The 24571-nt window shown below is 44.2% G+C and overlaps 1 protein-coding gene across 1 annotated transcript; it reads right to left on the bottom strand.

The window, feature by feature from the left end:
• Nucleotides 1-211: 211 nt before the first annotated feature.
• fhdc1 (FH2 domain containing 1) lies at nucleotides 212-24140 on the bottom strand (the record flags this gene model as incomplete). Its single annotated transcript, XM_083996520.1, has 11 exons — nucleotides 212-2476; nucleotides 6776-6940; nucleotides 9913-10030; nucleotides 11837-11907; nucleotides 12458-12565; nucleotides 14908-14978; nucleotides 16751-16851; nucleotides 17969-18054; nucleotides 18196-18298; nucleotides 21541-21602; nucleotides 23634-24140. 11 exons carry the CDS (start codon nucleotides 24138-24140, stop codon nucleotides 212-214), a joined length of 3657 nt encoding a protein of 1218 aa, XP_083852646.1.
• Between the last annotated feature and the right edge of the window lie 431 nt (nucleotides 24141-24571).

The following is a 24571-nucleotide window of genomic DNA, read 5'->3' as shown; positions in this document are numbered from 1 at the left end:
AACACAAATGAATCATATGGAGAAGTTCATTGCATCTTGTTCTTTGCAATTCATAAACCTGATCCAGAGTCAGTTACTGGAGGAAGTCGACAAGGTTGAGATTCAGATTCTTTTTGCATCACGTGACAAAGAGGAGTGAACATCAGTTTACAACGAGCTCGGGGTCAAAGTCTCTCTGCTCGTCTTTCTCCGCTTCGTTTGTTTGTTTGTTTTATTTCCAGGTCGGTTTCCTGCCGCCCGACGTCGACTTCTCCGAGAAGCTACTAGTCTTACGGACGTCGTCGCGCGCCTGGGGCGGCGGGGGCGGCGGGGTCTCGCTGCGGTAGGCGCTGCGACTGGCGGCCTTCACGCTTTGAACCCGTCGCAGGTTCGTCCCTTGAGGCCGCTCCTCGCTGCCGTGCGCCCCCGCCCCCGCCGTAGGCGTAGGCGCCGCCACTGCTGCTTTGGGCGACACCCTGTTCTGCTTCACGGAGGACTGTCGGCCCAAGAGCGAGGGGCTGCGGGACGGCGTGGAGGGCACGGACGGGGTGCAGAGCTCCTTCTTCGTCCTGGAGGTCGAGGCCACGGTGTTGCGGGCGAAGCCGGGGAGGTCGGTGGCGGTCGTCTTTGCACAGAGCGTGTGAGAGCTGCTGTTCTCGGATGAGACTCCACCCTGCGCCTGAGCCTGAGCTTGAGCTTGAGCCTGAGCCTGCGCCTGCGCCTGGGCCAAGGCCCTCATGGTCGAGCGGCACATCTTCTCCTCCGGCGGCGGCTTGGGGATGTTCCTCACGGGTTTGGCGCTCGGCTTGTGGAGGGCGGCCTTCCTCGGGGTGGAGTCGCGCGCCCATCTCGAAGCGCTGCCGCCGCCGCCGCCCACGTGGCTGCTTCCCCTCTGAGCTTTGGACTCGTCGGGAGGCAGACTGGAGTGGCGGGGAGGCCTCGCCGTCCTCTCGTTTCGGCCTCTCGCCGGGGTGCTCTGATCTCGGAGGGGCCTGTGTGGCTCCCCGCCGTCGACGTGCGCCGACGTCCTCTCCGCGTGCTTGCCGCTGCTGCCCGTCCTCGTCAGCTTGCTGATGGGCACGACTTTCCGCATGCCCTGGCTCTCGCTGTTGGTCAGCATCCGCACGCCGCGGCCTCCGTTGCTCTTTGCGGCCTTGACAGCTTTACCCTTCGAGTAAGATAGTTTCCTGCCGCTTCTCTGCTGCGCGTCTTTCTCCGCGCCTTGCTTCCCCTCCGCCGTGTCGCAGCTCTCCGTGTCCCACTCCTCCGTGGTCCCCGACTGCGTCATGGATGATGCGTCCACGGATTTCGGCACCGACAGCTCGTTGGTCGACACCGACTGGTCGTTGGGGGACATTGACTCCAGATTAGAGGACAGGGAGCTTGGGTCTTGCTGGCTCTCCTGATCCTTGCTGCCGTCGGCCGCTCTGAAGTGAAGTCCGTCTTTTGTCAGAGAGGAGCTTTCGGCCTCTGAGTAATCCAAGGTGACGGAGCAGTCGGTCTCTGTGCAGTCCAGGATGTAAAACACCGGCTTCTTACTGGATACAGACGTATCTAGTGGAAGCGGCGTGTCACAGGTTGTTGATGAGACCGTGCTGTTGTCCTCCTCCTCTTTTTCTCTCTCAGGAGACAACCCAGCCTGTGTGGGAAGGTCAATTGTATCTTCCCACAATGCCTTGGGAGCGATTCCTCTATCTAAAAGTTTCTCAGTTGGGAGGTTGTTCAGATTCTTTGGAGGCGACCGTCTCTCTTTCTCCAGATCCGTCACCACCACGTCCCCCTGGTTCACAAAGTGCATGTGGTTGCTGTTGTTGTTTGGACTCGGGAGCTCGAAAGCTTGAGGACCTCGAACTAAAGTGTGCTTCTCCACACTGATGTTCATGTGGCCGGTGAACGTTGGGCTGGGAAGGCGGGCCGGCTTCTGAAAGACGCAGAAGGAGCGAGGCAGAGCGCTGCTCTCCGAAATAGACGAGAAGTTGTTGTTGTTGTTGTTGTACGGATCCTCGTTGTCGTTCAACCCGGAGGAGGAGAACCGGGCCAGCGGGCTGATGGGATCGCTGTCTGCACCCGGAGACGTCACCTGTCTGTCGCAGCCTAATTCTCTGTTGTCGTCCTGGGACAAGATCCACGGGGTCGTCTTCCGCTGCACGGGGCGGCCGGCCCGAGGTAGGCTGTTGAACTTGGAAATGTCAGCGGGAGTCCCGGTGCCCCCCAACACCTCCAGGTATTCCTGGAGATCGCGGTCCGCTATGGAGGTCATGGTGTGCCGGTGGCGGCGGGCGCTGGCGGAGCGTCCCAGCGGACTGTGCGGACTCTGAGACCTCTGCTGGAAGAAGTCCAGGAGGCCTTCCTTGGTGAGCATTTCCACGTCGTTCTCGCTGCTGCTGCGACCGAAGCCTCCGCTCTGATCCGCACCCGACCACGCAAAGCGCTTCTCCTCCAGCTCTCTGAGACGACGCTGCCGGGCCGCTTCCTTCAGCTCCCGATCCATGTTGTCCTGAGGAGAACACAAAGGTGGGGAAGAACAAGAAACACTATTTATTTTATGAATGGGATCGTACTGATGTATGGATATTGCACTTTAAAGGTAGAGTCTGGAGTTTTGTTCGTTGCAGCAACATTCAAACTGGACCCCTCTTCTCGGGATCAACTGTGTAACGTTAGCCTCCTGCCCCAGATAGCAGCGGTTGTCAGGACCGCAAAGGAAAGGAAATACAGTCAGAGTGAAGCGCTGGAGCCGTGGGCCGATAGCCGAACGTCACCAACAAAAGGAGCCTCCAGTGTTATGTTGTAAGGAGCAGGAGGGCCGTTATGGTGAGCTGGAAAGCGGGTGTTAGCGGCAGATGCTTACCGCTAGCCAAAGTTAGCATCAAGCTATAGCTCACCACCACGGCCCTCATACTTGTTGTCGAAGACGTCTGCGCATCCGTCCGTGGCTCCAGCGTTTCACTCAGACTGTATTTCTTTTTCTTTGCGGTCCTGACTGATGTTGCTGAGAGAGAGAGACATGCTAGCACTCGCTAACATCGGGGACAGCTAGTGTGGCTAGCAGCCCTGAGCCCTCCTACTCTGCTGCACGTAGCTTCACCTGAGCTCCGTCATTGGCTGGAGAGAAAACACAGACTCTCGTCGCTCTCCACCCAGAAACGTCCATGTGCACAACAAAACAAAGCAAAAGACCAAAATACAGGCAGGGGGAGGGGGCGCTGCAGACACAGTCACCACCACCACACAAGACTAGAAGCCCATAGGTGATGATTAAGACGGATTTCATTTGTATAAGTCTAACGTTTATTTTTGGGAAAAAAACTCCAGACTCAACCTTTAAATACATTGTTGTAACCTTCTATTTATTTTTACTACATGTTTTCTATTGTGACCTTTTTTTATTTAAATTAAATGTATTGGATGTTCCCGTGTTATTTCTATATCAGTTATAAAATGTCTAACAAAGGAATAGCTAATGTAGAATTTCCTCTCTTATTCTAGAGGACAATTGATGGCAGCATGGATAAAAATCTTAGGACAGTAACAATGCATTTTGATTTTTCTTATATTATACAGTAATTATCATCAACCTTGCTAAGATCATGAGGATGAACTCATTCAGTGAATGTCTGTGATTCACACTCCACTGGAACGAATGTCTTTAGTCTTCATTATACAACAGTTAGTTCCGACCGGTCCCAACCGAGCAATTTGATTGGACAACGAGACATTCCATAGTGCTGATATACAGTATAACAGCACTGGGACTTTTCACAGCCATAATCACTCCGCTGTTCAGCTGGACAGTCAGAGCCACGCTCCCAGGAGCTGCCCCATCTCTCTGCTGCTGCTGCTGCTGCTGCTACAGTTATAAACGGACCTGAACATTAAAACCTGGACCTGACCTGGTCAGTCTAATTGGAGATAAATCTCTACTAAACCCGGCTGGGGAAAAAATCGCCGTGGGGGCAACTACGTTTTGACGGTGATGTGTTTTGATATTAGCATTAGCTGTTGTTAGCCACGTAGCTCAGCTACTTAGCTTCAACTGTGTTTATATTGATTACATAGATGATAAACAAATGTAATACGGTATCGATAACGTCTCTGTATGTCTTCATGCTGGTCCTGTTGCTCCGGTGCTAATCAGACACGGGCTCAGAACCAGAACCAGCACTGGAAGCAGCTCGGTGGAGAAGCTTGTAGCTAGTAGCTAGCTAGGGTTACATGCTGCCATTCCGACATGCTGCCACTCCGACATATCGCCATTCCGACATTTTACTATTCAGACATGTCACCATTCAGACATACCACCATTCCGACATGAAAACGTCCTGCCATTCCGACAGTTTCGTCCCGCCATTCCGACAAGGCTTTAATTTCCATAAGGAAATGTGCGTTACTCCGAGCGGCGGTTAGGTGTGTGTGTATGTTTTTTTTTTTTTTTTTTCATGTTTTAAGACATGTGTACAGATGTGATACAGTCAGTGGAAGCTTAATAAATAAACAAACACAAAGTCTCGCCATGTACAATCACACATGTGATTGTACATGGCGATGTCAGTTTGTAACCATTTCCCTTACAATAAGGATATAAGAGGAACTGGCACAACGCAGGCGGATCTAGGCTCGCGCTACTGGTGCGTCCAGGGAAGCAATAATCAAAGTCGCTACTTAGTCTGAGTCTCTGTATTTCACTGAACTCAAAACACGCCCATCACAGGCGGCATATAATAAACTATTACACACAGATCAACAGAACCCGAAAGACCTCCCCCCTTCCGCTGTCCATTAAGTCCGAGTGGGAATGAGTGTGTGTGTGGGTGCGCGAGCGCACTGTCACTGTCCGTGCAGGCGTGTGTGTGTGTGTGTGCGGGGGTGCGCGAGCTCACAGTCTGTGTGTGTGTGTGTGTGTGTGTGTGTGTGTGTGTGTGTGTGTGTGTGTGTGTGTGTGTGTGTGTGTGTGTGTGTGTGTGTGTGTGTGTGTGTGTGTGTTGGTGCGTGGTGAGGGTGAGTGAGAGAGAGTTTGTTTGTCCTACTGTCCACACGGGAGAGACGCCGCGGCTCCGCCGAGGTGACCACCAGTCCTCTCCCTCGTCCCGCTTGGCTGAAAACGGGCTGTGAGGTGTCCAAACGGGCCTTTATGATCCACAGGGTAATCCACGGGAAAAATAATCCACTATGCCGCCTCTCCTCCCCTCTCACCACGTCACTTCTCCATTTAAACCCTCGGTCCCACTAATGCACTTTTACGCATTACGCACACAACTTACAGCAAAAAAGAAACATTCATTCATTCATTAAAGGTCCGCACGTCCCAGTGCGCAAACCACAAGGATAATTGATCATTTCCCTGGCCTAATACACAATGAAAAAAAACCTGGGGAGCAAACTTGCAAATCAACTACCCCAGCTGGCCAGGCAAAACCCAGTGTATCACTACAAGTTGTTGCAACTTTTGGGAATTTACTCCTGGTAAAAACAGCACGAAGTAGTCAAAATATGTGTTTTACGCATGCCTCTGTGCGTCTGCAGATCAAATTGTCTATAATTAAACTTGGAGCCAGACCCGGCCAGGCTACAGGAGAGATCAAAAATATGCAGGGGTCCAGGACCCCCATGAGAACCACTGATTCTGTTGAACGTACTGTAACCACTGTGATACAATAATAAAAAACAACACTGATCTGATTCACCGGCGTAGCGGTCCCTCTCTCCATTAACTCTCTATCTCTCCCGACCACAGCTGCAAACTATAGCACAGCGCCAATAATAATAATAATAATAATAATAATAATAATAATAATAATGCATTTTATAATAGATGGGATGTGACAAGGGCGTTGACCAGAGTCAAAGTGCTGTTAGAGGAGAGAGATGGGCAGGCAGGGAGGCGGTGATCATTATTAACCTACACATTTAATGACCTTATGTCGGAATGGCGGAACGTTTCCAAAAAAGGAAAGTACCGCCATTCCGACAATGGAAACAAAAATTGTCGGAGTGGTGGGACGTTTTCAATTAATGGAAGTGCCGCCATTACGACAATTAGACGTCAATGTCGGAGTGGCGGTATGTCGGAATGACCCGCGGATACCGCTAGCTAGTAGGACATGTTTATGTGTTGCCTGGCAACAGCCTTGTCTCCCTTCCAGTTGCGGAACTATTTCTGTTGGCGGAGCCAAAGAAATGATTAAATAAACAAACAAATCATAATCTCTTGTAGTTTATTACTGTTCTAAAAATGCGCTCGTAGCACTGTTGTATAAAAGCAATATCACACTCGAGGTCGTGCTGTTGTACTGTATATCAGCACGGTGTGATCATCTGCGGCACTCGGCCTGTGGCCTCGTGCCTACGACCGAATCACAGCCGTGCTGATATACAGTACAACAGCACTCCCTCTCGTGTGATATTGCTTAATTAACGCAAATGTGCCTGAAGCTGCAATAAACCACTCAAATTTGGAGTTTAACCCAAAAGTGAGTGTGAAAAAAATGTTCACAATAATCCTCATAGCACAAGGAAAGAATTGGCACATCCAATATTGGACTCATGCGGTCATGCAGTGGCCTGTTCTGCCTGACTGCAGGACATGTTTTCTCTGGGGCACAATAACGTTCAAGTTGAAACTGTGGCTATTAATGTTACTGATTTAATTTAATTTTTTTCAAATAAAATTGTGGGTGTTTCTCTAAAACCTGTGTCATTGTCTCTTTGTGTGAACTTAATGATAACAGAAAATCTTATTATTACTGTTGGGGAGTAACGGCCCAAACTGTTTAATAGGCATTTAAATCCAACTGACCTTGACAGCTTTCTTGAACTTGAGGCAGAAGTCCTGAAAGATGCGGAAGCACTCGTCCAGCTTGAATGTGTCCTTGTCCTCACAGAAGAAATCGATGAGAGTGTTTCCCTCTTTACGCAGATCCAGCCTGCGTCGCTTCAGGTCCTGGAGAGTCCGAGCTGAACTCTGAGACAGACCATCAAAAACACACAGCACATCTTTTATTTAGAGAGCGTTACACATCTTTATGGATGTCATCATCCATAGCACTTGAGTCAGCAAGGCCAGAAATGTACATTTTTTCTCTCTCTCTCTATCTCTGTGTGTGGGTCAAAGACGCGGCATGTCCATTTTGGTGTCCGAAGAATATTTATAATGTTAAAAGTATATAAAAAATTTAAAACACTACATTTTGTTACTCACCTCTCCCCACTTTACTTATTCACAGGAGTATTTACTATAAGAAATGAAAATTTAAGGAGCTATTTAGCTCAAAAGTACAAAACTGTCCTCCCTGGATAACGTCCGGGCTTAAAATCTATGTACAAAAATATGCTAAAAATGTCTTAAATCTTAATAAAAGCATCAATTATGTACCGGGGCATAATTGTGTTGATGTTTGTAATGACACCTACAAATATAGTAACAACACTAAGCTTATTTACATTTTTATTCAAGAAATACTTTTGTCCCAATTTTTTGATTCCCAAATGTCCTTCCTGGGTAACACACACAAAGTGGCTATATATGACCATATTTGGATTTGGATAGTCATGTGACAGGGTGTTGTATCAGCCAACAGATTCTGAAGGACCCCCAAAACAGACCACAAGGTCAGTAAGTCTCTCTTAAAATGTTTATATTTTACCTTTTCGGTCGGTCGTACATGATGTACCACCATGATATGTCTTTCTGGATAACGCAAATAAAATATTTATAATGTTTTTATATTTAAAAACTACCTATTTCATGTGAAATATTATGTTTAAATGGTGAATCTTAAGATATAGTTTTTCACAGTAGGCCTAGTTAGTGCCTGATTAAAAAGGAAAACTAGTATTTTTGTCCCTCCTGGATAACGGTATGTCCTTCCTGGATAACACAGGTTTTCTGTTATCCAGGGCTTGTCCTCTGTTATCCAGACTGGACATGTTATTAAATAGAGATTTTTAAAAGTAATTGTAGCTTTTTCTGCATTGATTTGATATTGTTATGATATATTTATGTCAATATCATGTATTTTTTGAAGTTTTACAGCTTTTCTGTTGTTGTTACTTATCTTGAAGTCATATGATTCAGCGATAACAAGACAGGCCATTATCATAGATTTTTGGTACATTATTGTCCAAAAATGGAAAAATAGTAATGCTAGAATCTAATATTGATGGTTTAATAAGGTTTTATTATAGCTTTTGATGTTTCAGGGTCAGTTTCGTCCTTCCAGGTTCTACTGTCTAATTAAAATATGGAGGAACTATTCAGGGTTAGGAAGAGAGAAGATCCACAAGCTAGGGCTGAGTATCTTGATCAGTAGAGAGCAAGGTATTGTGATCTAGTAGTGAAGGGCAAACAATTGATCTTGATGATTCACTCATTGTATGCAGGTCTCTATTCTCATGTGACCAGTCTGTGTTCTGTATAATTCAACTGGATCGATAGATTAGTAGAAATGTTGTGTTTTTGAAATGATCAAAAATACTAATCTTGGCTGTGTGATTCATATTTTTCTTTGAAATTTCAGAGCATGTCTGCAGTAGTGGACCTAAGGATCATCGAGTGTTTCCACTAGAAACTTTCACCCGGGGAAGGCCCTGCTGAGCTTGATCATGCCTTGGAGTGTGTTCTGTAGCCGATCATTCAAGTCAAGTTTAAGGTCGCATTCACACCAGAGCTGTTTAGTCCACTTTAAACGGACCAGGGTTCGTTTCCTGGGATAGTCCACTTCATTTGGCCCGAAATCTGGAGTGACCAGACAAGCAAACTCTGGTCCACAGGCAAACATGGGTCTCGGTTTGTTGCAAGTAAAACCCTGGTACGGTTCATATGCAGTCTGAAGGCCCACCAGACCAAACTCAGGACCATATACAAAGTGTTGCAATACACAGTGCATCTGTACACAGTGCGTCTGTAAGGGCCCAGATGTTGGGCCCGCTGAGGTGCATAGGCGTCCGGTAAGCAGGGCAGGTTTGCACAGTTCCACAGATAGCTCGGTCATCCAGTGAAAACACGAGCGATCGGTTTGTCCGATGATTATAATCTGTAGTCCAGTCCAAAAAGGCACTAGTTAAGAGGCTAGGATCAGTGATGGAGCCATGTTTAAAATTCTAGAAATTAGTTTAAACTTAGTTTAAAAGATTGTTGCACTCGGAGTCAGGATGACGGAGGTCTCACAAATGCCACGCATTGCTTTGTTGTATGAGTTACATTGTTGCATAAAATCAAAGATTAAAAAACATCTTTTCAAATCTTTAACAGCTGTCAGTCTCTTTGTATTATGTATGGTTGTTCAAAAAATGTGTTTCTGAGAAAGCCCATAATGATAATATTTGAAATCTTGCAATGGTCATTCCTGGCTAACAGCATGTCATTCCGGGTAACAATGACACAGCCAAGTAATTTAACCCAGATTTTCATAATAATAATCAATTATGTTTTCTTAAGGTGAGGATACAAAAACAACCCCTTTAACTTTACTGTAAACCATTTTAAGACATTTTCCATCTATTTTCCCTTTTTGGCATGAAATATTGTATGGTCGACAGCAACTAATGATGCCATTTCAGTATAAATGTCCAAATATATTACATTAATTTCGCTAAAAATGTTGTTTTCTGAGCAGTAAGTGTTTGTTGAGCTGTAACTATAGTTATCTATAAACTTTTAAATACCAACAATGATGGACATTTTAATTAATTTTCAAATTAATTCCCGTTACCCAGGGGGGACATTTTCCATGGGAAAAATCATATGATTCAATGAAAAATGTTAATTCCTTTCTTAAAGTGAATACCAGTTGTTGAGTTGTATACAGAACACTCTAATGAAGATAGAATGTGGTTAAATGGTCATTTTTAGCCAATTTGATTTATTTTCATTTTTGAAATCCTTATTCGTCTTTGACCCACGTATAATGTGTTACATAACTGCTGCTGCTTCACCTGCAGAAAGGGCTCCAGCTGCTGCAGCAGCTCCTGGTCGCCTTGAACCTTCTCCTCCAGGGATTTAATCCGAACATATAGAGAGGAAAACTCCACCTCAATGTTTTCCACTGAGATTCTACAAGAGAAAAGGAAAAGATACAGATCAGCAGCTGTGCCTACTGCATTCAAAACAATCATGCTGCTGGCTGCAAGTCATCCCTATCAGACGGGTGAGCGTGATGATGTTTGACAACGTTTTTTGCTGAACACACTGTCAGACTGTCGACTGTTAAAGGTGAAGACAAGGCCGCAGTGAGATACGCCTTCACACCTCCTGAGGGAAGAGGAGCAAGAGGAGAGGAGAGGGAGAGGGAGAGGGAGAGGGAGAGGGAGAGGGAGAGGGAAGGAGGGAGGGAGGAGTAATCTTGGCTCTGTGATGCAGGAGCTGTACCGACTCAACACAGAGAGACAGAGAGAGAGACAGAGCGATGACCTTGTGAAGCCGACAGAGCCTGACAGCCACCAGAGTCACACCGCGTTCTGAACACGACTCTGCAAGTGCTGCTCTTAAGTTAGATGTCAGCTTGAGTAATGAGGCTGGAGGGGTTTCAATCCAGCAATACATCACATCGTTAAAACCTCATTTTATACAACTCAGAAATAACAACACACATTTGTTTGTCAGAGAGTGTTGTGTCTGAAAACAACAACAGATGTTCAAAAAAAACAAAAAAGTTTCTGGTGAATTTTGCAGTTACTGGTGTTATTATTATAGTTTTGTTGTAGCTTCAGTGGTAAATCTGTGGAAACTAGAGATGTGCACATTGCAGTTACATCTGCTGGCAATGTGGCCAATCTGTGGATGGCTGTTCAATAATTCACCAATTTTCTACTCACCATCATGCCAAAGACGGGTTTGGAGAACTTTCGGAGTCATCAAAATGCTTATGCGTGAGATGCGCGAGATTTGCTGCGAGATGTTCTTCCGTGTTTACGTCAAACATCCAATGGTTTACAACGACGAACCAACATCTTGCAGCAAATCTTGCGCATGCACTCGAACATCAACAGAGCCACTGGGAGCTACTACAACAACAAGGCTAAAAACAGAGACCAAATACATTTTTTCCGAACAACTTTTTCATGTTGCAGCTTTAGGACACTTGGGTCAGTACGGACGAGCAGTATGGAGGTATTTGGATGTTTCATAGTGTGTGTTTTGGACGATTCAAAAGTGAACTCTATCCGCCGCCATTATATGAAAATCTATAGCCAGCCAGACCCCCCCTTTTGATGACTCCTAAAGTTCTCCAAACCCTTCCTTGGCATGACGGTGAATAGAAAATTGGTGAATTATTAATTTTGGGTGAAGTATCCCTTTAAAACTACCATTGTGATTCACAGTGAATGGGTGAAATAATAAATTTTGTATGATGCCAGTATTAAACACATTCCCCAAACATATTTTAAGTTTTGTTTCCCATCATTCAATCACATCATCTTCAGCAAATTCTACTGAGGCATCGTTTTAGTTTGAATATAAAGGTCAGACTGTGTTCAGGCTATTATGTAAATATGTATTGTCATTTCCACTGACCGCCAATGTAATATGTTACCATTTACTCCCGTGGGATATTGGGTGAAATTGTGGAACATGACTTGTTTGTGTAGGTGGTGGGTGGATTATTTACATAGATATGAATGTATACTCTACACATCCTCTTAGGGAAATTCATGAATTAATTCATGCGTACATGTGGATTTAGATGACATAGGGACTGTTTCACGCATCATCACTGGAAAACAAATTAAATTTGGCGGAAAAACATTTCTCCCCTTTTACATGAGCACTGACAAATTACAGCATGAACAGTAACTTTTTTTTTAAAGACAGTGGATCTTGTGTTGTTGAGGTAGGTAAAGGTGACAACGTGCTGCTCACCTGGCTGCACTCTGAACATCCTGGAGCTTCTCTGGAAACTTGAGGAGCTTTTCGTCTTTTTTCTTCGCCTCCTGTGTGGAGAGACACATTACACAGTTTCCATCCACAGTTTTGGTGCAGCACAAAAGTAAAGTGCTATAACTGCTGTCTGAAGGACTACTCTGTTTTCTCTTTTTTTTCTTCGGTTATGTAAGTGTTTGGCTGGACACTCTTGGCTCTTTTCTGTTTCCTGTCACCATCTGCTGTCCACCTGCCCTCTGTAATCCCAGCGTTGGGTCGCTGTTGACTCAAGCACCACTGCTGTGAAAGATTTATGGGGAACTAATTCCCTGTAGCTGACAAATAATCCTCTGATCCAGCCTGTATGGTGTAATTTTATTTGTCACTTCCATATTTGAGGTTCTGTCTGGGTCAACTGTGTAATGTGTGATGTCTATGCAGCTGAATACGTCCACCTGAGACGACACCCCGGTACCTTTAACATTCAACTTTATGGCGGTGTCATGTTAGTTAGTGTTGATTTAACTTTGCTGTGTTGTATCAGCTTACATAAAACAACAGTACAGGCCTTAATGGCACTGTGTGCATCAATGTTGTGTCTTAAGTGCAGCTTTTACTAACCATGGCAACAAAGTGCAGGAGGTTCATCCCCGGCTTGTTGGCCTTGGTGTCGGCCAGCGAGAGGAGGGAGGACAGCTTAAAGCCCACAGCGTTTCCTGCGTAGCCTCCCTGAGGAGCACAGAGGAGAAGGTGAAGAAAAGGTTGAGACTGCTTTTATCTGAAAACTGCCTTGAGATGACTTCTGTTGTAAAATTTGTGATATATAAACAAAGACTGACTTGACAGAGCAGGAAAAGATTGCACAAAAACATAAGAAAACAAAAGCATCTGTGTATTAAAAGCCAAATAGCTACTGCTTCTTTTTTGTGCCACAGATCTCCACTGTTGATGGTTAAAGGAGAATCCCGGTCATTTTCTAAGTAACACTCTACAGCTCTAGGTCCCCGAGTGCAACCATAGAAGGAAAAAAATGATTTTGGATGGGGAAAAAAGCATCAATAATTGCTTTTTCCCCCATCCAAAATAATTGTTTTCCTCCTAAATCCATGTTTTCCTCGGGTTTTTGTCTTTGTTGATATGGAAACAGTCTCAAGCTCGACAGTCGACTAGTAAGGTCTACCCTGGAAGCTAGACTAAACAGCGGTACGTGATAAAAACAAACAGTTAACATTGCTCTCTCATATTAATGGAGTTATTCACACTAAGTTCTGTGTGGTAAGGAACTGGTGGATGTTGCAAAGCATGTGTAGTGATATTTTGATCATTATATAGAGGACAAAGTTGCGGTTAGAAGAACTGCCCCCATTACTTCGCTGGTTAACTGCAGTGTAGTGCAGCTAGCAGGAGGAGAGCTAGGTCCGGTCTGCACATATTTTTCTCAGATTTTTTCCTATGGTCGCACTCTGGGACCGGAACATGCGCTTCAACTGGGAGCAGCAAAGTCTGGTAGCTCTGAGTTTTTGAGTTTTTACTCAACATTTGCTTTATTTTTGTTGTGTTTTTTGTTATCTACTGATGGATGCTTCTGTGGGGAGAAGAGATTCTTCAGAGATGAGCTTCTTTCATTGAAAATGGACAGATCTGGAGGACACCACCATCCTGTCCTCAGATGATCTGAAGAGGTGCTTTTGTGGTGGTTGTCGTGCTGCTGCTGGTGCAAAGTTAAAGGCTGGGAGGTGGAGATGTCCTATCAGTCCTTTCTGAGGTCAGTAATCATTGGAAATATCAACTCTCTGCCCAACAAGAATGATGAAGAGCTGGAGATATTGGTGAAGACTCAGAAAGTAGACATTTATTTTATTTTTTCGAATCATAACAACACTTGTGTACATCCCACCTAATGGCAACTGCTTAAGTTCCATCTGAAGTTCTCCATGAAGTTGTTGCTAGGATACAGACTAAACATCCTGAGGCACTAGAGCACTGAAGAAGGAGGAGGCAATTCTGGACGGCCTGGATCATCCACTTCATAGCACCTTGACTGACCAGGAAAGCAGCGGTGGTGGACGGCTCCTCTCTCCTTGCTGCAAGACGGAGGAATATAGTAGTGGGGCAGATAAGCAAAATGATTTGGCCCCTCCACCAATGATCCTGATCCACCCAGCTGCCTCTTCACCATCGGTCCTGCTCCACCCGGCGGCCCTGCTCCACCTGGCGGTTCCTGCTCCACCCGGTGGCCCTGCTCCACCTGGCGGTTCCTGCTCCACCCGGCGGCCCTGCTCCACCCGGCGGCCCTGCTCCACCCAGCTGCCTCTTCACCATCGGTCCTGCTCCACCCGGCGGCCCTGCTCCACCTGGCAGTTCCTGCTCCACCCGGCGGCCCTGCTCCACCTGGCGGTTCCTGCTCCATCCGGCGGCCCTGCTCCATCTTTCTTTCTTTTTTGTGTCATTGTCGTGTGAGCTACTACACTAATATGAATTTCCCTCCTCGGGATGAATAAATTATTCTCTACTCTACTCTACTAGAGCTGTAGAGTGTTACTTAGAAAATGACCGGAATTCTCCTTTAACTTAAATATTTTAAACATTTTTCATTGTTTTCTGTGATTTCATTTTAAATGTTTCAGTTACATATTTATTTGGTATGATGTTTGGATATTCTTTAAAATCTTGAATTGATGATTATTGTCAGTGATTTAAATGTACTGAACATGACCTGGATGAACAGGTTACAGACAGATTAACATGAAGCTAAAAGTTGAAAACAGCTGCACTTCCAACACATTTATGGCGTCAACAAATGAAATACAATGTTCATATTTATGCATTTATATTTGGCAGACTGATATGAAGATGGCGTCACTCTTCACATACCGTATGTTACATTTCCCAAAAATGTCAAAAAAACACGTCAACAAACTTCCTTGTTGCACTGAGTGACAGGTTCGCTCCACACATGCATCGGTGTCTTTTAGGTAGATTTGTTCGCAATACCATAAATATAGCGTTACAACGTAAATCAGCCAAACAGGAAGTTCAATGTATGAAATCAACATGACTTGCAGACTTACAGCATTCATGATGTTTCCTGCCTGCAGCACCAGATGCAGGATGGCATGAAGCTCCTCACAACCCAGCAGCTCTATCGGAAGAAATCAATAGAAACACAGTTAGAGAATCCAAAGCAGATCACAGCAGCCCATTACACACCATCCTACTGTAATTTACCACCACACACACACACACACACACACACACACACACACACACACACACACACACACACACACACACACACACACACACACACACACACACACACACACACACACACACACACACACACACACACACACACACACACACACACACACACACAAGTCAGCCAGCAGTAATAATGACAGTGTTTTCAGACTGATCTGTCATTAAATGAATTTCCTTTCACATTCTGACCATCTGTCCCTGTAGCGGGGCTAAATGTTAAATACTGCAGATAACTTTAATTAAACAGTGTCATCGAAGTTCTCCTCTGTTTTCCCCCCATGCGGTGTTTAGGTTGGAGCCCTGCAATGCAGAGAAAAGGTCGCGCTACCGTAGAAACAAGGGTTTAAGAAAAATCCAATGAGGCACAGAGAGGTGGGACAGTGTGACTCAGCTGAAATGACGCTGAGGCTCAAGAAAGTAGTTTAACATTCAAGTTTAAGTTTGTTTGTCAGTTCGTAAACGCCTAATATGTTTTTGTTGTGTGTGTGTGTGTGTGTGTGTGTGTGTGTGTGTGTGTGTGTGTGTGTGTGTGTGTGTATACAACTGCAATTTATCCAATTTCAGCTCTGCTAGTCTCATTGGACAGTCATTATATTCACCACTTTGCATCACATTCATGCTGCCTGTTATAATGATAAGTCATCACCAAACTTTATGATTTTCTTTTTCCAATTTGTCAAATATTTGTTCGATGGGAAACCTTTGACACCCATCAGCCTCAGCTGCAATTTGTATTTTTTATAAATCAGCACATTAGCTAACACACTGCTGAACTTTATAAACGTAGTACCTTTGGCTTAAAGGGGTAGTTTAACATTTTGGCAAATTAGCCCATTGACATAATCTCTATAGTTTTATATAGTCTCTATAGGTTTGTTTCCCTTTAATTGTCGGTGCAAGCTATTTTTAGAACGGTGGAGCAGAGCCGCCAGTTGCTCAGAGCTACACTACGGAGGCTAATGGAATTTCTTGGTTTCGCTCATCAAATTCATCAAATATACAATCTACAGTAACAACTCCAAAACGCTCTGGTGGACAAGTTGTGACCTGCACATTCACCACGCTATGAGATAATAACGGAACGTTACGAGACAGAGTTGTTTTAGAGGTAAATTCATGCAAAAGTGCTGATGCACGTTCCCGTCGGGATGATGATGATGATGAGGGAAACCAAGAAATCCCATTAGCCTCTGTAGGGATTATGGCAATGGGCCAATTTGCCAAAATGTTGAAGTATCCCTTTAAAGCACCCTAGCACCAAATACAGCCTTTAATGAGCCCACAGTATAGACTAGTCACATTTCATTATTACATTAAGCCATTCAAAACATTTCTGTTTTTGTTTTTCTGCAAACACCAGGCTGAGTTTTGGCCTAAAACTGCAGCTATACTGGAATTAAACGGAATTAAAAGTTGATGTAAAATTTTTGCAATTACTTACGGTGAATTTTACAACTTATATCTCATATCTTTTCAAATAATCGTCAACATCACAAAGCGGCACTGAGATGACACAGCCTCCTCTCTCCCCTCTGTCTCCACATCACTGTATCTCAGGTGACACATTCCTGCTTTTTGCTCGTCACCGCTCGACAGCTCAGATATCTGGGCCACCTGTCTTGAATGCATACGACAGGAAGCGCGTTCTACCTTTGGTGGCGACGCGGACGACATCGATCTCGTGGCTCATCACAGCACAGGAGGGGAAGAACTCTTCTTGGAGGACCATGGCCTCGATCCGGATCTCGAACCTGCCGGAGACAAACACATCAGATGGATGAGGATCATTTGTGATTGATCCATGTCTGAAAGTTGTGATGGGATGAAAAAGAGTTGAGTTACAGTTGTGTAACCCATTTATCATTGTTTTCAAGAGGCCATGATTGATGGATGGGGAAATAGGATGCCGAGACTCGTCTTCATCTTATGTTGAGTGGCAGTGACAGCTCGTGGCTTTTAGCACCTGATAGTACTCAGTAGAAATCTAGAAGTTACTGTATGTAATTACGCTGAAAATGATACTGAAGCCATTATTTAAGTTGAAGGATTAATTTTTCTGTTCAATATCTTTATTGAGTTTTCATATAACAAAAACAAATTTAGAAAAAGAGAGCATACAAATATAGAGCAAGAGGCTGGAGAGACATGGAAGGCTATGCCATGTATATAAAGAAAAAGAAAAAAGAAAAATACAGTTTCTATTCCTTCACAAAGGATTAATTTTAAAAACTTCTTCCAGGCAGCTGGAGGCTACGATGAGTCACTATTTAAAAGAGATGGGGCCAGAGTTAACTAGTTAGCATGATAACTTCAGCAGAAGAAAATATGTTGATGGACAAAGAGTTAACATTTGTGTTTCTCTCCACCTTTGGAAACAACTATTGGTGAATAAAGGTTTGCTTTGATGGTTTTGACTTCTTTTGAAAGAGTAGTGAATTTCCTTTGGGATGAATTAGGTAACTATCTATCTGAGCTGTTATTTGTCATCATTTTTCTTCTGCTTATCCTATTCTTATTTTCTTTGTGTAATTTCAGTAAACTAATCATTGCATTATTTGCCCATCATACCCCCCAGCAATATGCACTGCATCCCTCTGTATTACACTAATAATACAGTAGTATACGGTGATTGGTATATGCTACTCTGTGCCATTGAAAAGAGAAAAGTCTGAGGAAATCTTCTTTCTAGAAAATATGAAGCAGCAGCATCAATATCAGCAGTGAACGAGCAAGTACAAGGTCACAAAATGCTCAGGGCACAAAATGATAAAACTATGAATGGTGCAACGCCTTCACCTTTCATTGACTGCCAAATGAGCAATTTCACATTTCCCATTGATATGAATCCCCCTATTGAAATCAACCTACCGTGGCACCTGGATGAGGAGGTACATAAAGGAATCGACGAGTGTCAGCTTGTCTGGGTCTCCTTTAAACATCTGCAGCTTCTTGATCTGCGGAGGAAATAAAGAGAAAGAGGAAGCTCAGCGTCTACAGTCCACATAAATTGTCTTTTATCACGTATGCTCTTTAGTCAAAAGGCTTTATGCTATTGATAATCTGTTAAATGCAAATACAAACAGTCAAACACAGACCTCCTCTGCATCAGGAAGGAGCTTCAGCAGGTCTTTGAGCAGCTCCGCTCCATAAACCTTCCCCTCTCCTTGTCGAATGTCTTCAACAATGGAGCGGTTGGACCTGGAAGTCGGAAGACTCAGTTTAATTAAGTTCTGTGATGAATGGTGCAGGTGCTCTCTTTTAATGCAGCGCTCACAAAAGACACTAAACCCAATTCTTCCTCTCAGAGTCAAACGTCCCTGTCAGGAAATCATATTGTTGTGCATAATATAAACTAAATGAAAAGAACCCTCTACAGTTTATTCATGTGTATAAACAGCAACTGTAAGTGTTGCATTGCAAATTCAGTATTGTATCTCCGGATAGCAAGAGAAACCACTGACCTATACTTGGGCCACACTCCTCTGACCCAGATATTTAGATACTACTACTACATCTGGACCTGTTCTGGTGCAGCAGCATGTACAAAAGAGATCCAGCTGTCAGTCAACACCAGAGGAGAACAGCTGGCGTCTATCAAGATATGGGAATAAATGGTCCGGACTCAATTGGTGCAGAACCAGGGTGTACTGTAGCTGGGGCCGGTAAACATTCACCTTGATGCAACCCAGTATAGAAGCTCTGCACACATACACCTTTATGAATGAGGCACATAATCTGCCCCCAACTCCTTGAGACTGCAGTTTGTTTGAAAAATTGGATATTGAATAACACATTTAGTCTTTTTTTCTTTTTTTTACCCACTCGCTGTACTGCAGGTCTCTGTAGCGCAGGAGGGAAGTGGGGGGGACTGTATTTTATGAAACTCCTGATGCTGTTCGTGATTTCTGAGATGATATTTATGGGTTGCTACATAATTAGTTTTGCACTTAGAGGACAAGATATTAGTGTTGAAGTCAGACGAGAGGAGCAGAGTGTTCCACTTCACTTCAGGCAGCACTGTGACTGTACTACCAATGTAAAACTTTAGACTGCTTTAGACGAGAACAGAGATTTATTCCTCCGCTCGTTTTAATTTTTACTTTGTCAAAAGGACAGGATCAGGTTGCACGTTGTCGTTAGCCTCAATAATTGGAATAATTGGCAAAACACGCAGATCTCTAACACTGAACAAGTGCTCCAAGAATCATAAGAGATTATCAGCGACCCCACGTGTCCGCCACGACTACTTTAAGATAATGCCATCAGGAATGTGTCTGCTGGTAAAACAATGGCAGGAAGTTTGAATTTAATCCAGAAGCCATTAGACCTGTTAACAGCTTTAGTAAAATAAATGGTCAATCTACTTTACGTAGAGTCTAACACCTATTGTAAGTGTAAGAATCCTATGTTCTGATTATTTTTCAATAGTTTCCATGTGTGATATTCACTTTTCAAATATAAAACTTTTAATTGAACTGATAAATTTAAAGAAAAACAATAATATGAGAAATCACAGTGAAGAGAAATATCTCTCCCACTACATAAATGTATTTCTGTGCATTAATTTAGGGTTAATATAAAGATCTGCAATAAGTAACGCTGTTCTGACCCCATAAATCCATACAAGGCAGGACATGGGCAAATATATGCATATCATGGAAATGAGCAAATATTAGTATTGAAGTTGAACATAAACAACAAACACCGACTCTAGTGAGGTCACCGCGCTCACAGGGAACACTATGGCTGACAGTCAAATGTCATTGAAATACAGTGGGGAGCCATGCAAATGCACCGTCATGCAAACACACACACCTAACACACTCCTCTTCAGCCTAGTTTACTGTCTGTAACTCAGCGCTGATTCTGGTCGAGCTCACCCCGAGAGCTCCTCAACCAATTAATTAAAAACAATGGAGAGCTAAGAAAGCCGATTAGAATAAGTGACACAGATTTTGACCCTAATCTCCCTAAATTATAAAGGTTTTTAATGGTTTTTTTCCTCAGCCAGGCAGCAAAACACAAAGTGAAACTGAGAATGTTTTCAAGATACCATTAGCGCTGGGTCTCAGGTGGACAGCTAAAATCACACTAATATTAAAACCTAAGTGCATGAGAGGTGAGAGTAAACACCTCCGGTATTTTTTTTCTGCAGTAAATTATCTTTAGTTCACCTGAGTCTCAAATTACCTTGAGATTAATTAGTGTTTTCCCCAGAGTTAATTTGCCACTCTGTACCAGTTTTACTTATACGTGACCTCATGATCTAAACCAGTTACACAACAACACTAGGGTTGATTTACATATCTCCCAGTGTAATGCAACACTACGCTGTGCAATGTACTGTAAATGCTGACAGGAAAAACTAACTAACTAAAGAAAAGAAATAAGTGGAAAAACACAACAAATACAGAAGCCTAAAGGCGGTCTTATCAGACTTATCAAACCCTCCCTCACTGGTTTGGTCAGTATGAAAATGATGAATGAATCAGAGACTATGTCCCTCCCTCCCTGTCACCACATCTACAGCCAGCTGAACTGCCATAATATTAAGTATGTTTAGGTTTAGTTTAATGACAAAAGTTGGGCTGAATGGTGTTATTTTTTAATACTGAGCAATGTGAGAAACTGGGTGCAGGAAATAGGGCAGTGGCTTAGATGCAGCTGAAGTGAGGCCATGCATAGAAAACCATAGACTCTGCTATATTTATCTGTACAATATCATCATCATTAACTCCAGCTGTGGATCTTGACCTTGACTTCTGTTCCTAATCAAGTGATCCATACTGTACTATCTGGCACTGGGAGTCCAGAGCACCGCGGACACTATCACCAAAGAGCCTCCTCTAACCTTGACTGTTGGTGAAGGGAGTAGAGCAGCTGCAGATAAACAATGGATGGACCACTGTGGCCGGTGACCTTGTGTGAAGAAGACACTTACTGCAAGTACAAATACAGAGTAACTGTAGAATAAAAGACTCACAGAAAGACATTTGTGTGTGTCCACTGTCCAGTCTCCACAAAGCAGCGTTTTTTTTATTTCATCATGTGGGAGGATATGTCCAATAATCTCTGACATTCACACCCACCTCACACTGCGACCGACCAGCTGTGCTGTGTGTGTAGCCAAAGTTTTTCTCTCTAGCTCTCTGACTATTTCTGTCATTTTTTATGTGAAAAGCTGTTTGGAAAACTATGAATATCTTCCAGAAGACACTGTCTGAATGTGTGTGCACCCCATATTGTCTCCAGGAACAGGGAACTGGGGATTTTCTCTCAGCACATTTCTAGTCCATAGTGTTTTTATCTCCTGCCAGGAGTTGAATCAGGCCGACAGGTTGTTGGATGAACAGATGTGTAAAACACTTTGCTGACACTTGGACGTGTGCATGTCGGCTTCTCTCCCTCAGGTAGTGAAGCCGGTGCAGTGGAGGACTTACTTCTTGAACTGCTTGAGGAAAATCCCCACATTCATCCCCCTCTTGGAGTCAAGAATGCTGATCTGAAAACAAATGAAAGACACCAGAAGTCATTTTGCTGTAGCCGTTGTAAGAAAAAGCCTTGAAACACAAACTCCCAGCCACGCCTCCTTGTCGTTGCTTGTGTTACCTACACCCTTCCTCCCCCACCGCCCCTCAACACCATCATCGTCACCCTACGGGATACTGAAATTCCGCCAGGCCACACACACGTGTAGGTCACACCTCCTTCATTAACAATGGCTCGTACTGTCCTCCTTTAATAGGTACAGAACGTACATTTTTAAAAAGGCTCCCTAACAGGAGTTAATTATAGCCTGGAAACAGCAGCCGCACACTTCTGCAGTGGTTTGAATGGAAAACAATGAGCAGAGCTGAGGTGGAAGACAAGAAGACAATAATGAAGGTTACATCCACACACTGACTGCATAATGAAATAGTGCTGAAATTATAAATTAATTAATGGGTAAATTATTTTAGCACAAGAACTTTGATGACGTATTAATCATTTAAGCAAAAAAAAAAGTCTCAGTGAGACATTTTTCATTTACTCTTCATTATAAGACTGCAAACTGCTGCTTGGTTTAGGAAAAGTTAAAACTAATCTTTAGCTGTGGCTCTGCCAACTGCATGGAACAAAAATAGTACAATACAATATGTGATACACAAAGACTAGATCATAGATGGAATTAGAGATGCTTCTGCATGCAGAGATTGTGGCTTTGTCTAAAAACTCCCAACGGTGTGTTTAGTAACAACTGTTCCAACTTTGAAGGGTTTGTTCAGCTGCGGCCGCTTCACTGTGGGGAGTTGTTCACTCGCTGACATGAGGAGGATCCCGGCGCCTCACGCAGGTGTGTCTTTACAGTTCACACACGCTACTGTCCAGGAGCACTCAGTGACGCAAACCACTCTTTTGTGTTCATTATGGACACAAATAATATTTTACACTCAGAGAAAAGCTGTAACTGAGCTCTGTTACCTAACGCGTCCCTGCAGGGATATCTGAGTACAGCAGCAGCAGTGGAGAGTTACTGTATGTGCAGAAGCTTTGTGTGATTGTGATTCCTGGACTTTTTGTGACAAGTGCATCTTGTACATGTTTGGAAAAACAATGTACGTTTAAGAGCCTGATGGCATCATGACTTGATGTCTGTTTATTTACTGAATCTGAGCTCTGCCATGTCAACCTAATAGAAAAATCTGATTTAATTTTGAAAACTGGGAGACAAAGAGGTTTCCATTCCCATCATTATGGCTGGAAAACCAGTTGGACAAGTGGCTCATATACTACTGAGGTGGAAACACACTCTGTGCCCCCTGTGTATTCCCATTAGATCAAAGAGGTTATGTAATATTTCACACTAGTGGAGATAAGACACTCTGTCCAAGTGTCTGCTCTAAAATTTTATGCAACTTGGCAGCCATTCTTGAAATTTGCGTAAAAATGGAGACAGAGAATCTAATTCAATAAAATTTATGTCGTCCCCTTTCCCTCAGTGACATATGTCTGGTGGGCAAGTGGGTTGGGTGGGCAGTGCACTTCATATTAGAGAAATTGGACGCAATGCTGTGTTTGTACTTTCGTACACCAAGAATACTTATACTTGTAATTATGTTTTTTAAAATGAATCTATAACTAGTTTGGATGTCAACAACATAATAATGAAAAAAATGTTTCTTTTTCACATATTTAGATGATGTTTTCAAAGCTTTTCATTCAATAACTGGTCTCTATTTTGTGGTGCTCTGAATAGAGCATCTATTCTTACTGGATACTTATTCATACACCAGATAAAGTTGTTTATAAAATGTAAATCATGAAATGTTTTCACCAGATTAAGTGCGAAAAAGCCAACAAAAGCAGCTTTGGATCCTCTGATCTTCTCCTGTCTGATGTAAAATAGAGGAAATCACACCAATCTCTAGAGAGGTTGTATTTGCAGGTCCTCTCAGTTTAAATATAGAGACTTTCCAGGCCACAGAAGGGAGGAATAATCCCTCTGCGCTCCATCACCTGTTGCAGGTGTCAGTGTTACATCACACTCACTCACCTCATCCTTGCTGCTCTCCTTGAATGAGCGCGATCGGGACACGCGGGCTGCGGTCCCGGTGGTCGGCACAGCCCCACGCACGCCGGTCAGCGCCTCCTCCTGCTGCCCGAACAGCTCCTCCACGGAGCGGACGTCGATCTGGTACTGCTGCTGCCGCACCGCCAGCGTCCAGATGTTGGGCTTCCCGCGCACCTTCTCCTCCGGGATGGGCTTCCAGAAGAAGCTGCGGACGCGACGCTTCTTCCTCCCGTTGTGATTGGTGGTGGACGTGAACGCCAGCGGTGGCGGAGGAGGGGGAGCCACCGGGGGTGGGGGCGGCAGCGGGGGAGGAGGAGGGGCTCCATGTTTGGAGGTGTCAGGGGCGACACCGAGGGAAGGTAGAGCGGAGTGTCCGGACATAGAGGACGGGTCGGAGGTTGTGACGGAGGAAGTGGTGGTGCAGCTGCTCCCCTCACTGCTGCAGCTCTCTGGCTCATTGGTTGTGGATGGACAACTCATAACAAGCATCACAGGGACGAGCAGTCAGCATATGAGCTCTATGCTGAGTGTGACACAAACTGATTATATCTGATCAGTATTATTTCCGTCTTGTGTGAGAAAAAGAAAAAAAAAGACATTCAAAATACAAATGTATTTCCTTTTAGACGCATCTGTTCAGTCTCAGCAACATCAAAATGCTCCGGCGCCGTCCCCTCGCTGCTGGAGGAAGGAGAGGTGTCCCTTCATCTAGTCACAATGAAGGGAGCGTGTCCTTTGATTCTGTCCATCTCCATCACTCAGCTGGTCATCCATCGTGCTGAGCGGAGCCTTTGAAGGTTACCTCCCGGGGGGAAGAGGGCGGGCACCGGGCGGCGACGACCACGGCTCTGGAACTGGAAGAGCAACAAAAACAACACAGGACAGGATTACACAGAGGTAGTCATGCATACTGTCATGGA

Source organism: Trachurus trachurus (genome assembly GCF_905171665.1).
Source record: "Trachurus trachurus genome assembly, chromosome: 1".
NCBI classification, from domain to species: Eukaryota; Metazoa; Chordata; class Actinopteri; order Carangiformes; family Carangidae; genus Trachurus; species Trachurus trachurus.
Note: the sequence above shows the minus strand (reverse complement) of the source record. Positions and strands in the feature narration are given on the sequence as shown.